Source organism: Thamnophis elegans, chromosome 17 (genome assembly GCF_009769535.1).
Source record: "Thamnophis elegans isolate rThaEle1 chromosome 17, rThaEle1.pri, whole genome shotgun sequence".
Classification (NCBI taxonomy): Eukaryota; Metazoa; Chordata; class Lepidosauria; order Squamata; family Colubridae; genus Thamnophis; species Thamnophis elegans.
Window position 1 is genome coordinate 4,973,699 of NC_045557.1, and position 12,028 is coordinate 4,985,726.

A 12,028-nucleotide genomic window follows, 5' to 3' on the forward strand; every position below is an offset into this window, starting at 1 on the left:
CGTTAACCCTTTTCCCGCCTACTCGCTCTGGCCACACCCGAAGGATGGAATAGGCCATCCACCCTGCCCATCATTCAAAAGTCCCGCCCCCTTCCTCCATGGCTGTAAATCACCTCAGATTATTTTTTCAGCACATGGTCCTCTTCCTTTTTTAAAATTCATTTTAAATTTTTTTTTTATTTTACATTGACTTTGGATTTCTTCGCCCACGAAATCTTTGCCCTTTTTCCGCTGAAAATCAGCACCAACTTCGGGCCATGGCGCGAAAAGCCACTTTGACCGCGACCGCCCCCGCCCGGATGGTCTCGCCCGGGCCCCAACGTCCCTACAGCGCGCTCCCGCCTCCCTCGCACCAATTGGAAGCGACCAGAGCTCCACCGCGCGCAGAGAGGGCGCGACCATTTCGGAGGAGAGGGGGGAAACTAAGAGGACCAACGAATGGAAGCGTACCAGCAACGTAGGAAGATTGAAATGAGCCTGAATCACGGAAGGAGGCGAGGCTTCCTTAGCCACGCCCATGAGGTTTTGAGGACACGCCCACGTACGTTACCTGCCTGATATCAATAAAAGATTATTCATTCCTTTGCATTCTTTTTCTCCTTCCTTTTTTCTTTTTCCTTCCTTCCTTCCACTGGCATTTCTAAGCTGTGTCTTCCATTGAAAAACTCTTTCCTAGCTGTGGGTCTGAAAAGGAAGTGCTGGACTACACTGCCCATCACGCACAGCCAGGGAGGACGGGGATTAGTAGCCAATGATAGAGATGGGGAAAGGACGCGGAAGATAGAAAAATACGCCTGTCTTCTTCCTGAAGCTTCCAAGACCTCATCCGACAGTGGGATCCCTTGTAGGTTTTCAGGACGATTTGCAAAGGATCAAAACATCCTGGATCTACTCCTGCCAGGTGCCTGGATCGAGTTGTCCGGTGGGGCTTCAAGGTTATCGGGGTCCGATGCCAGTTTCACCCCTGGAAGCTGCAAAACGACACCCGTCCTGCCCCAGAGACAGAAATGGCTACTTCCTCCACCCACAAGATCCTTTATTATATCATTTACATGGTCTTCTTTTCAGAGCAGAATTCCAAAGAAGCGAAATGGAGCTGGGATACTTTGCCACACAACAGCCCTGCAAAGCAGGCCAGGCTCTGTGGCAGAGGCCGATAAAACGCAAAGATGCTCTCCCCAGAATCTCATCCCGCCCCTGCAGAGCGATCCCACTACCCTTTCGTTTTCCAGAGCGGCTCAAGAGACATTTTTTGGTTCTAAATCCGTCCTTTTATTGGCTGTTGGACAGAGTTTGATATCACAGACGAGATTCGGGAGAGATTAGTGAGCGTGGAAGTCAAGCGGAGAAAAAATGGGCAGCTCCCTGGCATCTAAGCCCCCGGGGTTGGGATGGGAAGGATTGGGGTGTCTGTGTCTTTAAACCCATTAAAACAACTGTGATGATAAGCTTCATGTCCGTGTCACGAACTTAATAACTGCAGCGATTTGCTTAGACGGTGGCGAGGAAGGGGGGGCAACCACACACCCCAACATCTTGCTGTAGTACAGAAATTGTGGTTGTAAGTCGAGGAGTAGCGGCATTTCAAAACTAAAACACGGATCGAGCAACGGAGCTCTTGGATACATCAACTAACTCACTGGACGTCACTCCCGGACGTATTAGATGGGAGATATAAAATTCGAACCAGGGGGAGGGGAGAAAGGAATGCCCCCCCCCTCCACAAAAAACTTGGAAGGAAATGAAGAAGACTCTTGCTTTGAGATTTCCACCAATATCGATGCGACCCTCTCCATGCCCGTCGAAAGACGGGCTAACCATATGCCTGGTTCTTAGGATGGCTCCCCTCTTTGGCGCCGTCTCCCCGAGTGGATCTGCAAGAAAGGCACCGTGTTATCACTCCACAGGGATGGCCGGGGATCACATAAGATTTTAGAAACCTCCACCTACAAGGCAGCTTTTCTGGACCCTGACACACCTGTCTTCAGACGATCCAAATTCTTCCAGAATTAAATTGTGCAAATGTAATATTTAAACTAGGCACGCTTGCGAGAATTTTACTGTTTTGTGACATTGGGAAAGAGGGGGAGTTCTCCTATACGCTGCCTATAAAAATGGTTGTTTGTGTGTGTTTTCCAGCATAACTCTGGAGCGCCTTGAGCAATTTCAACCCAACTTGGTACACAAATGACTTACTCTCTGGAAACAAATACTGCAGGGGGTAAGACATCCCTAATCCCCCTCAGGGTGTGTGTTCTGTTCTACCTTGAAAGATACAGCCTGTTGTGCCTTGAAATGGCTTCTACTGTATTGCCGAAAAATGGCATACTCCACAATGTGGCTCTCTCTGGTAAGGGGGAAAATCCAACGTTAGAAATTACATTCGGTCTAGACATGCGCCCCGCTTTTGCAGAAAGCAGAATCGTGTCCCCCCCCGCCTCTTGAGTGACAATTTCGGTATTCGAGTTTGCTCAGCTGCCAGAGGACTAGAAACTTAGTCTGCCTTTTTCAAGGGTAAACCCATTGTTATGTTAACGGGCTTCGCCTCGCACACTACAATGGAGTTTGTACCGAACTTACGACCACAATTGAACCTGTCATTTCTATTGTTAAGGGAGTCACTGCAATAGTTTAGAGCCAATGACACAGTCGTTAAGTGAGCCTGGCTTCCCCATGGACTTGGCTTCTGCCAGAAGGTCGCAAAAGGGGCAATTCTGCTGCAGGAATCGACAGCCAACGTCCTTGTGATTTTTGCAGCAAAATTTCTAATTCTTCTTTCTGCCCCTGAGAAGTGAGCAGTAAAAAAAGAGATGTTGCTCAAGACGTTACAATCCAAAAGGTTTTATTTTTACAGTCAAAAATATTCTTATTTTTACAATCAAAAAAATTCTTATTTTTACAGTGAAAAAAATTCTTCTTTGCAAGTATGAAGATCTTATTTTTGCAGGGAAAAAGATTTTTGCAGTAAATAATGGTTACTTTTGAAAACCTTGTAATCTAAAAGTTCTTAATTTTCGCACTCACAAAGATCGTACTTTTGCAATCCAAAAGGTCTTATCTTTGTGGTCGAAAAGACCTTATATTTCTAATCAAAAACATCTTTATTTTTAGCAGGTTTGGTTTAAAAACCGCCCCGGACACTACGTAGAGACAAAAGATTGTCATATTCCAGAACCAAAACTATGGAAAGTTATAACAGCAGGGAGCAGTGCTAGGCCCAAAACAGGGCATGGGGGGGGGGAGTGTGAAGTGGCCCCCCACCCGTGGCCTGTTTTTAGTTGCAGGAAGCTGCAGGCTGCACGGCTTCTTGTAAGAGTTACCTGGAGTGGGTCCTCCTTTTGGTGGTTCATCTAGTGCCTACGTTTTCTGCTAAAATCGGTATATGGTGACCGACGATCTCTATCCCTTCGAGGGCTCCGTGACCTGCTTCGATCTCTTGCCGATTGATGTTCTCTCGTCGTTCCTCTTCTGTCCGCTGACCTTCTGCCATCTCGGTCTCTATCTGGGCTCTCCAGCCGAGAAAACCGGCCTCCGGAGCGATAGCGAGACGGTTCGGTTTCTCGAATGTACGTCCCCTGGTTGCGGTCGGTAACATCCGCCACTGGAGGACTTTGGATGGGATTCATTCTCCGGTAGTCGGCATCCTGTTGGTAGGAGACAAATGGCTCTTGTTGTTGTTGAATGAGAATCCGCGATGCCGTGAGATTTTACGAGATCGTGAGGATTTAGAAAGCTAAATTCGGTGTCCGGACCCAGACACACCTGTTCTCAGACAATCCAAATCCTTCCAGCATTCAATTGTGCAAATTTAATATTTAATCTAGGCGTGTTTGTGAGAATCAAACTGTTTTTATGACATTGGGGAAGAGGGGGAGTTCTGCTAATCTATATACTGTATATAAAAGTGGCTGTGTGTGTGTATGCATCAGTGTTTGTTTCAGCATAACCCTGGAACTCCTTGAGCAATTTTAACCAAACTTGGTGCACAGATGACTTACTCACTGGAAACAAATACTGTGTGGTAAGACACCCCTAACATCCCTCGGGCTGTTGTTCTGTTAAGATACAGCCTGTTGTGCCTTTAAATGGCTTCTACTGTACTGCTGTAAAATGACTTCCATTGTACAACAGTGGAGTTGCCATGGTAACTGATTCAAGTACTCCAGTAGGGGGCTACCTCTGGTAAGGGGGAAAATCCAACATTAGAAATTACATTTGGTCCAGACATTTTTCCCTTATAAATAGATACCCGGGCGACCCCGGGTTATTGCCTAGTGGGGAAATAAATGCGCCCCGCTTTTATAGAAAGCAGAATCATGTCCGTCCGTCCGTCCCCTTGAGTGAGAATTTAGGTATTGGAGCTTGCTCAGCCACCATGAGGACTAGAAACTTTAACTCTCCCTTTTAACACGGGGAAATCCATCGGCCTCTTTCTGGTCCCCGGAGGCTGCAGGTGTTTCAAGTAGTTTTACTCAAAATGCATTTAAAACAAACAAGCCATCGAGAATTTAACTACAGGAACAGGAAGCGCCTCTCAGGAGGCTAAAGAGGAATAAAGCTGCACACAAGGCAGATAGAACACCTGTAAAAGCAGCAAGGCCTGTGCTAGGCCCAAAAATGGGGCATTCGGGGTGAAGTAACCCCCCCCCCACAGCCCCCCATGGTGTTTGGTCCCAGAAGGCTGCAGAGAGTCCTGCTATGCACAAATTGGGATGGGAGGGTACAACGCCCCCCAATGGCCTGATTTGGGACCCAGCAGGCTGCAGGGAGACCAGCTACGCCCAAAATGGAGTGAGGGGGGGGAGGGGAGGCCCTCCCACAACCTGTTTTTGGTCCAATGAGGTTGCAGGGAGGCCTGTTGGCCCAAAAGGGCAGCGGCTGGGGTGCAGACCCCCTCCCAGGAGAACCTTTGTCACCGGAGAATGCAGGGATGCCAGCTAGGCCTAAAAAGGAGCATGGGGGTGCAGCTCCCATCCCCCTTCGCCCCGTGAAGCTCCACCCACGTTTTGGTCGCAGGAGTGTGGTCTGCTAGGCCCAAAATGGAGCTCCTGTACATCGGAGGTTCCCAGGTTATATTCTGCTTGCACGGATAGAAGATACCCTTCTTCCCAGTGCATTAATTGCCCGGCTTCTTGCATGAGGTACCTGGAGTGGATGCTCCCTTGGCGGTTCATCTGGGCCTAGGTGGCTACGTTGTCTGCTAGGATTAGTACGTGGTGGCCAGAGATGGTGGTATGAATCTGTTCGCAGACTCCGTGGCCTGCTTTGAGCTCTTACCGGTTGACGTTCTTGAATCGCTCCTCTTCTGTCCACTGTCCTTCTGCCATCTGGGCTCTCCAGCCGAGAAAACCGGCTGCCGGAGCGATGGCGAGACGGTTCGGTTTCTTCAATGTGCTTCCCATGGTTGTACTGGGTGACCTTCACCACTGGAGGACTTCCAATGGGATCCTGTGTCCGGTAGTCAATATCCTGTCGGTAGGAGACAAATGGCTCTTGTTGTTGTTGACTGGGAATCTGTGACCCCGTGAGATTTTAGGCGCGTTTGTGAGAATTATACTGTTTTTTTTGACATTGGGGAAGAGGGGGAGTTCTCCTAATCTATATACTGAAACAAATATTGTGGGGGTAAGACACCCCTAACACCCCTCAGGGTGTTCTGTTCTGTTAAGATGCAGCCTGTTGTGCCTTTAAACAGTTTCTACTGTACTGCAGCACAATGGCTTTTAGGATATCCTGAGGAGCAAGTTTAGAAACCTTTTTATACTGTATATAAACATAGCTCTGTGTGTGTTGCAGCATAACTCTGGAATGCCTTGAGCAAACGTGGTGCACAGATGACTTACACTCTGGAGACAAATACTGTGAGAAAAAGATACACCTAGGGGTGTGTGTTCTGTTAAGCTGGAGCCTGCTGTGCCTTTAAATGGCTTCTACTGTACTATACATTTCCCACCTATAAATAAATACCTGGGGAAATACCGGGTTATCGGCTAGTGGGGAAATAAATTCGCCCTGCTTTTGTAGACAGAAGCACCACCACCATCCCCAGTGAGAATTTAGCTATTTGACCTTGCTCAGTTGTCATGAGGACTAGAAACTTAAAAGTCTCCCTTTTTCACGGAGAAACCCATCGACCTGTTTTTGGCCCCAGGAGACTGCAGCAGTTTCAAGTACTTTTACTCAAAATATACTTCAAAAGCCTGCTGGCCCAAAACGGGCTTGGGGGATGGGGCTTCAGGCTACCTCCCTGCAGCCTTTTTTTGGCCCCTGGAGGCTGCAGGTAGAGATGACAGGCCCAAAACGGGGCAGGAAAGTGCAACCCCCCCCCGCCCCCCGCAAGGCCCATTTCTGGTACCAGTAAGCTATATGGAGGCCTGCTATGGCCAAAACGAAGTATGGGGGCATGCAGCTCCCCCACCCTCCCTCGTGGCCTGCTTTTTGTCGCAGGAGGCCTTCTGGGCAGAAACGGAGCCGAGGTGTGTATGTACACATCCCTCCACGGCCCCTTTTTGTTCCCAGGACACTGCAACGAGGCCTGTTAGACCCAAAACAGGGAATGGGGTGGGAGTCCCGCCCACCCCCCCGCGGCCTGTTTTTGGTCCCAGGAGGCTGCAGGGAGGCCTGAGTGCCCCCAAATAAGGCATGAAGGTACAGCCCTCCCCCCATGTGGCCCGTTTTTCGTCCCAGGAGACCTCCAAGACGCAAAATCAGTGCCTTTAACTTGGATGTTCCCGAGTTATATTCTGCTTCTATCTGCACAGATAAAATATGCCCTTCTGCCCAGTGCCCCAAGTGCCCGGCTTCTCGCATGAGGTACCTGGAGTGAGTGCTCCCTTGGTGGTTCATATGGGCCTTGGTGGCTCTGTTGTCTGCTAGGATCAGTGTATGTTGGCCGGAGACGATGGTCTGGATCCGTCGGAGTACTACGTGGCATGCTTTGAGCACTTGCCAGTTGAAGCTGATTCGCAAGTCCTCTTAGAACCACTGGCCTTGTGCCCTCTGGGTCCTGGTACGCAGACGTGGGCCGGGAAAGATGGAGACGCAGGACACCATCTTGCCTAACAATTGTGAGACGAGGTCGAGAGGCACCGTTCGGTCCGATCGTATGCGGTTCGCCAGAGCGCTGATGCTGTGCTGGCGGTCCTGGGACAGGAAGACTAGGCACGATGTCGCGTCTATAGATGCTGCTAGGTGGAGCATCCTTTTGGTAGGAGACAAGTGGTTCTTGTCGTGGTTGATTCTGAATCCCTGATTCCCTGAAGGACCCCGAAGGACCTGGATCGTGACGTGGAGGTTCTCTGTGGGCCGGCGGTGGGACGATTCGATCAACAGGTTGGCCAGAGAGCGTTGGACGAGAATAGGGATAGTCCTGAGGTGAGCCGAGAGCGTAGCTAGTATCTTTGTGAGGGCCCTGTACTGGAAATGCTGAATTGCGCGGCGTATCCATAGAAATTGTTGGTGAGTCGGCAATATAGGGACGTGTAGGTATGTTTCCGTGAGATCTATTGACCTCAGGAAGTCGGCCACTCGGACGCTGTCCAGTATGGACTGGATTTTTAATCTCTTGTATACCAGATGCTTGTTGAGTCTTTTTATCTCGAGAATCGCTCCTCACCTCTTTGAATCTTTTGGGACTACAATCCCCAGCCACTGTTTGTCTTTTGGAGGGTTGGCTATGCAGATCTCTAGAAAAGCCATCGAAGGGCCGACTTCTGTTGTCTCGAAATCGCTGTTTGGATTGGAACTGCTGTCCGCTCCTGTCTTTATATCTATCGGCCCTATCGGATTGGCGATTAGGTCGCTGGAAGTATGACCTCTTTTGTTGTGAGAAGCTGCGTGCGTTGTTCCCTCCTCTGAAGGCAGGCTTCTGAACGTTGGACAAGGATTTGTGGTCAGAGGTTTTGAACGTAGCGGGTAGGACTTTCTTTTTGTCTTTGGTCTCCTTGAGTAAAGGCTCTAAGGCCTCTCCGAATAGCTTGTCTCCTTTGAAGGGGGAAGCAGCCAACTTCCACTTGTACTTGGGTTGTGTCTGCCAGTAACGGAGCCACAACAGTCGTCGGGCTGCCACGGAGTTGCCGATGGTCTTGGAAGCGAACTTGGCCGAGTGCAGGGTGGCATCGGCAGAGAATTCTGCCGCCGCTATCAGGTTGTTGAGGTCCTCGTGAGTCTGGAGGTCGGTGGCTGGGATTCTGGCTTGCATCTCTTTGAGCCAGAGCAAGGAAGTTCTATTGAAGAAGGATGCAGCCAATGCTGACTTAACCGCCCAGGCACCCATCTGATGGGCTTTGCGGAGCGTCAGTTCCATTCTCCTGTCTTCTGGTTTCAAGTTATCTTCTGGATTACCACCCAGAATGTTACCAACTAAGGACACCACTGGTCCGTCGATTATTGGAACTCTTAATGCAGACATGAGGTTGGGGGTCATATTATAGAACCGTCTGTCATTTGCGCCTGGGTTTGGAGACGCGCTTGGTTTTTCCCATTGTCGCTGGACGACAGCCAAAAACAATTTTGGGCAGGGGATCTCCTCCTTCTCTGTGGCGGGCTCTGAGAACAACAAATTATTGGGGTCAGATAAGGCTGGATCTGAGGGGGCTGGATCCACTACTATCCGAGCGGTGGCCTTGGCTTTCTGGAGAAGCGTCTTAAACAAGCCAGGACAGAAGAGACCGCTGAAGGTAGGTGTGTCTGGAGTCCCTCCTTTGTCCCCAGACAGTGGCAAGTCTTTAGGTCCCTCAACCACCGATTTCAGGATGTCCATGGAAGAGGCAGTAGAAGGGAGCGTTGGATCATCGGCTGCAGTAGCCTGCCCCTGGTGTAAGGCGCTGTCGGAGGCTACAGAGGCCGGCGGCTGTATGTTTTGCATGCCAGGCTCCTGGGCCTTCTTTGGACAGAGTCCGGCCGCTGCAGGAGGGACAGCAACCTCTGGGGTGGCAGTCTTTGCCCTCTTAGCAGCCGGCTCTTCCGAAGGACTTTCCGGTGGGAGCGGAGTCGAAGCAGGAGGAAGGGATGAAAGCTGAGCGGGCTGGGAAGCGCTGCAAGCAGCAGCTCCGTCCACAAGGGGGCGCTCCTGCTCCTTTCCCCCTGTGGTGCATACTGGGTCTAAAGCCTTTGGGGGAATTTGGGCGGCCTTCTTAGCGGGCAGTGCCTTCTTAGTGGGCAGCACCTTCTTAGTGAGCGGCGCCTTGGCCCGGATCATGGGCGAGGCTCTGGCCGGGACCGGCTTGGCCGTGGAGGGGAATCCCTTGCCCACGCCAGGCTTGGGGGCGGACAGATCCACCTTTTCCCCACTCACCGGCTTCTTGGGAGGCTCCATAGCCGGGACGTGCTCTTTGGGAGAGACTGTGGCAGCTACTTGTAAGGTCTTAGCAGCCGGCTCCCCCGAAGGACTTTCCGGCGGAAGCGGAGTCGAAGCAGGAGGAAGGGACGAAGGCTGAGCGGGCTCCATCACCGGGAGCTGCAGCTGAGAAACTTCCTCTCTGGCGCCATCTGGTGGACGAGACGGGCTGGGCGTCTCACCTGCCTCCCTTACAGGTTGCAACGGCTGGGAAGCGCTGCAAGCGACAACTCCGTCCACAAGGGGGCGATCCTGCTCCTTTTCCGCTGCGTCATCTATTGTGTCTAAAACCTTTGGAGGAATTTGGGCAGCCTTCTCCGCAGCCTTCTTAGCGGGCAGCACCTTCTTAGCGGGCAGCACCTTCTTAGCGGGAAGCTCCTTCTTAGCGGGTAGTGCCTTGGCCCGGGTCTTGGGCGAGACTTTGGCTGGCGCTGGCTTGGGTGTGGAGGGGGATCCCGTGCCCACGCCAGGCTTGGGGGCGGACAGATCCACCTTTTCCCCACTCACCGGCGTCTTGGGAGGCTCCATAGCCGGGAGGTGCTCCTTGGGAGAGACAGTGGCGGCTACTTGTAAGGCCTTAGCAGCCGGCTCCCCCGAAGGGGTCGAAGCAGGAGGAAGGGACGAAGGCTGAGCGGGCTCCATCACTGGGAGCTGCGGCTGAGAAATTTCCTCTCTGGCGCCATCTGGTGGACAAGACGGGATAGGCGTCTCACCTGCCTCCGTTACAGGTTGCAACGGCTGGGAAGTGCTGCAAGCGGCAGCTCCGTCCACAAGGGGGCGCTCCTGCTCCTTTCCCCCTGCGGCGTCTACTGGGTCTACAGCCTTGGGGGGAATTTGGGCGGCCTTCTTCGCGGCCTTCGGGGCATTCTTAGCGGGCGGCGCCTTCTTAGCGAGCGGCGCCTTGGCCCGGGTGTTGGGCGAGGCTCTGGCCGGGACCGGCTTGGGCTTGGAGGGGGATCCCTTGCCCACGCCAGGCTTGGGGGCGGCCACATCCAGCCCTCCGCCACTCACCGGCTCCTTGGGAGGCTCCATGGCCGGGAGAGGCCGAGGCGGCTGGTTGGAGGGCCGACTGGAGAGTTTGCACCGGAGCTCCGGGCAGAGACTCCCGCGCCCACCGCAGGCTCAAGGGGAGCGCTTCCAAAGGGACAGGGGCTCGGTGGGCTAGGCAGCCGGAGAAAGGCCGGGGAGCTCGCCTGTCCTGGAGAAGCCGAGGGTACCTCTGGTTCTCCTCAGCGAGTCTGAAGGGGGGGGAAACCGAGGGAAGGAGTTTCGATTGGCTGCCTGTCTAAGGAAGAGGCGGGAATGAAAGGTCAGAGGTCATCTACTCTGCATTGCCCAATCAGTGCCAGCCTTGGAGAGGCACGCGGAGTGGGGAGGGGGCCTTGGTAGGCAGCCACCCATCCCGTCCATCACTCAGAAGCCCCGCCTCTTTCCTCCCGACATGCAATTCCTCCATTTTTTTTTCCACACGAACCCCTTTCTTTTTTTAAAATTCATTTTCATTTATTTTTATTTGACGGGGGGTTGCATTTCTTCGGCCACGAAATCTTTGCCCGATTTTCGCTTCCCGCTGAGAAAGCAGCAGCAGCAGCAGCTTCGGACACGGCGGAGGGAGCAACTTTCCCTGCGGTCACCCCCGCCCGGATGGTCTCGCCCGGACCCCAACTTCTCATCCGCGCGCTCCCGCCTCCCTCGCACCAATTGGAAACGGATCTTGTTCCGCGCGCGCGCGCAGAGGGCGCGACTATTTGGGAAGGGAGGGGGGAAAGGAAGGAAGAAGGGACCCAGGAATCGAAGCGCCCCAGCAGCGTTGGAAGAACATTATCCTGATTTACCGGAGTAGGCGGGGCTTCTTTTAGCCACGCCCACGTACATCAATAATAATAATAATAATAATACACATCAATAAGTTTTTCTTTTCTTTCTTTTTCTGCTTCATTCTTTTTCCTTCCCTTTCTTTTTCCTTCGTTTTTTCTTTTGCTCCTTTCTCCCTTTTCTTCTTCCATTCTTTTATTTCCTTTTTTCTCTTCCTTTCTTCTTCCTCCCCTTCTTTCCTTCCTTTCTCCTATTTTTCCCTTCCTTTTTTCTTTCTCCTTTCCTTCCATCCTTAGTTTCCTTTCTTTTTCCTTTGTTTTCCTCCTTCCTCCCTTTTCTTCTCCTTCCTTTTCTTTTCTTATTACTATTTTCCCCTTCCTTTTCTTTCTCTTTCAATCCTTATTTTTTTCCCCTTTTCTTTTCCCCCTCCCTTTTCTTCCCCTTCCTTCCTTTTCTTTCTTTTATCCTTTTTTCCCTTCCTTTTTTCTTTCTCCTTACCTTCCATCCTTAAGTTTCCTTTCTTTTTCCTTTTCCCCCCTCCTTAAACCCTTTTCTTCTTCTCCTTCCTTCGAGGTCGATAAACTCAAAGAAGCTCTCCCCGTAATCTCATCCAACCCCACTATCCTTTCGTTTTCCAGAGACGTTCAAGAGACTTTTTGGGGTTCTAAATCCGTCCTTTTAATTGGCTGTTGGACACACAATGCGATATAACAAGACGGGTAAAATTAGTGTGCGTGGAAGTGATGCGGAGAAAAAGGAGGCAACTCCCTGCCATCAGAGTCCCCGGGGTTGGGGATGGAAGGATTGGGGGTCTGTGTGTCTTTGAACCCATTATAACAAAACATGCAGGAAGTTTATCGTGCGGCTAACCCACAA

The 12,028-nt window shown here is 51.6% G+C and overlaps 1 protein-coding gene across 3 annotated transcripts; it reads right to left on the reverse strand.

Moving 5' to 3' along the window:
- Nucleotides 1-1,248: 1,248 nt before the first annotated feature.
- On the reverse strand, nt 1,249-10,603 carry LOC116519867 (nascent polypeptide-associated complex subunit alpha, muscle-specific form-like). Of its 3 annotated transcripts, none has more exons than XM_032233950.1 (4): nt 6,818-10,603; nt 5,278-5,469; nt 3,321-3,644; nt 1,249-1,874 (listed from the first exon to the last, which is right to left on the reverse strand). In XM_032233950.1, exons 1-3 carry the CDS (start codon nt 10,367-10,369, stop codon nt 3,351-3,353), a joined length of 4,038 nt encoding a protein of 1,345 aa, XP_032089841.1. In that variant the 5' UTR covers nt 10,370-10,603; the 3' UTR covers nt 1,249-1,874; nt 3,321-3,350. The 3 variants fall into 3 exon arrangements, with proteins under 3 accessions (XP_032089841.1, XP_032089844.1, XP_032089843.1); XM_032233952.1 differs by lacking the exon at nt 1,249-1,874 and having other exon boundaries at nt 2,260-3,644; nt 6,818-10,180; nt 10,220-10,603; XM_032233953.1 differs by lacking the exons at nt 3,321-3,644; nt 5,278-5,469.
- Between the last annotated feature and the right edge of the window lie 1,425 nt (nt 10,604-12,028).

What these genes read in the sequence shown, in the direction of transcription:
- LOC116519867 (XM_032233950.1), bottom strand. Translation starts at nt 10,369, where the DNA reads ATGGAGCCTCCCAAGGAGCCGGTGAGTGGCGGAGGGCTGGATGTGGCC. An exon ending in CAAGGGAGCACTCACTCCAG is followed by an intron (nt 5,470 to 6,817) that starts GTACCTCATGCG and finishes TCCTACCGACAG; the next exon opens with GATATTGACTACCGGACACA. An exon ending in CGATTCAAGAACGTCAACCG is followed by an intron (nt 3,645 to 5,277) that starts GTAAGAGCTCAA and finishes TCCTACCAACAG; the next exon opens with GATGCCGACTACCGGAGAAT.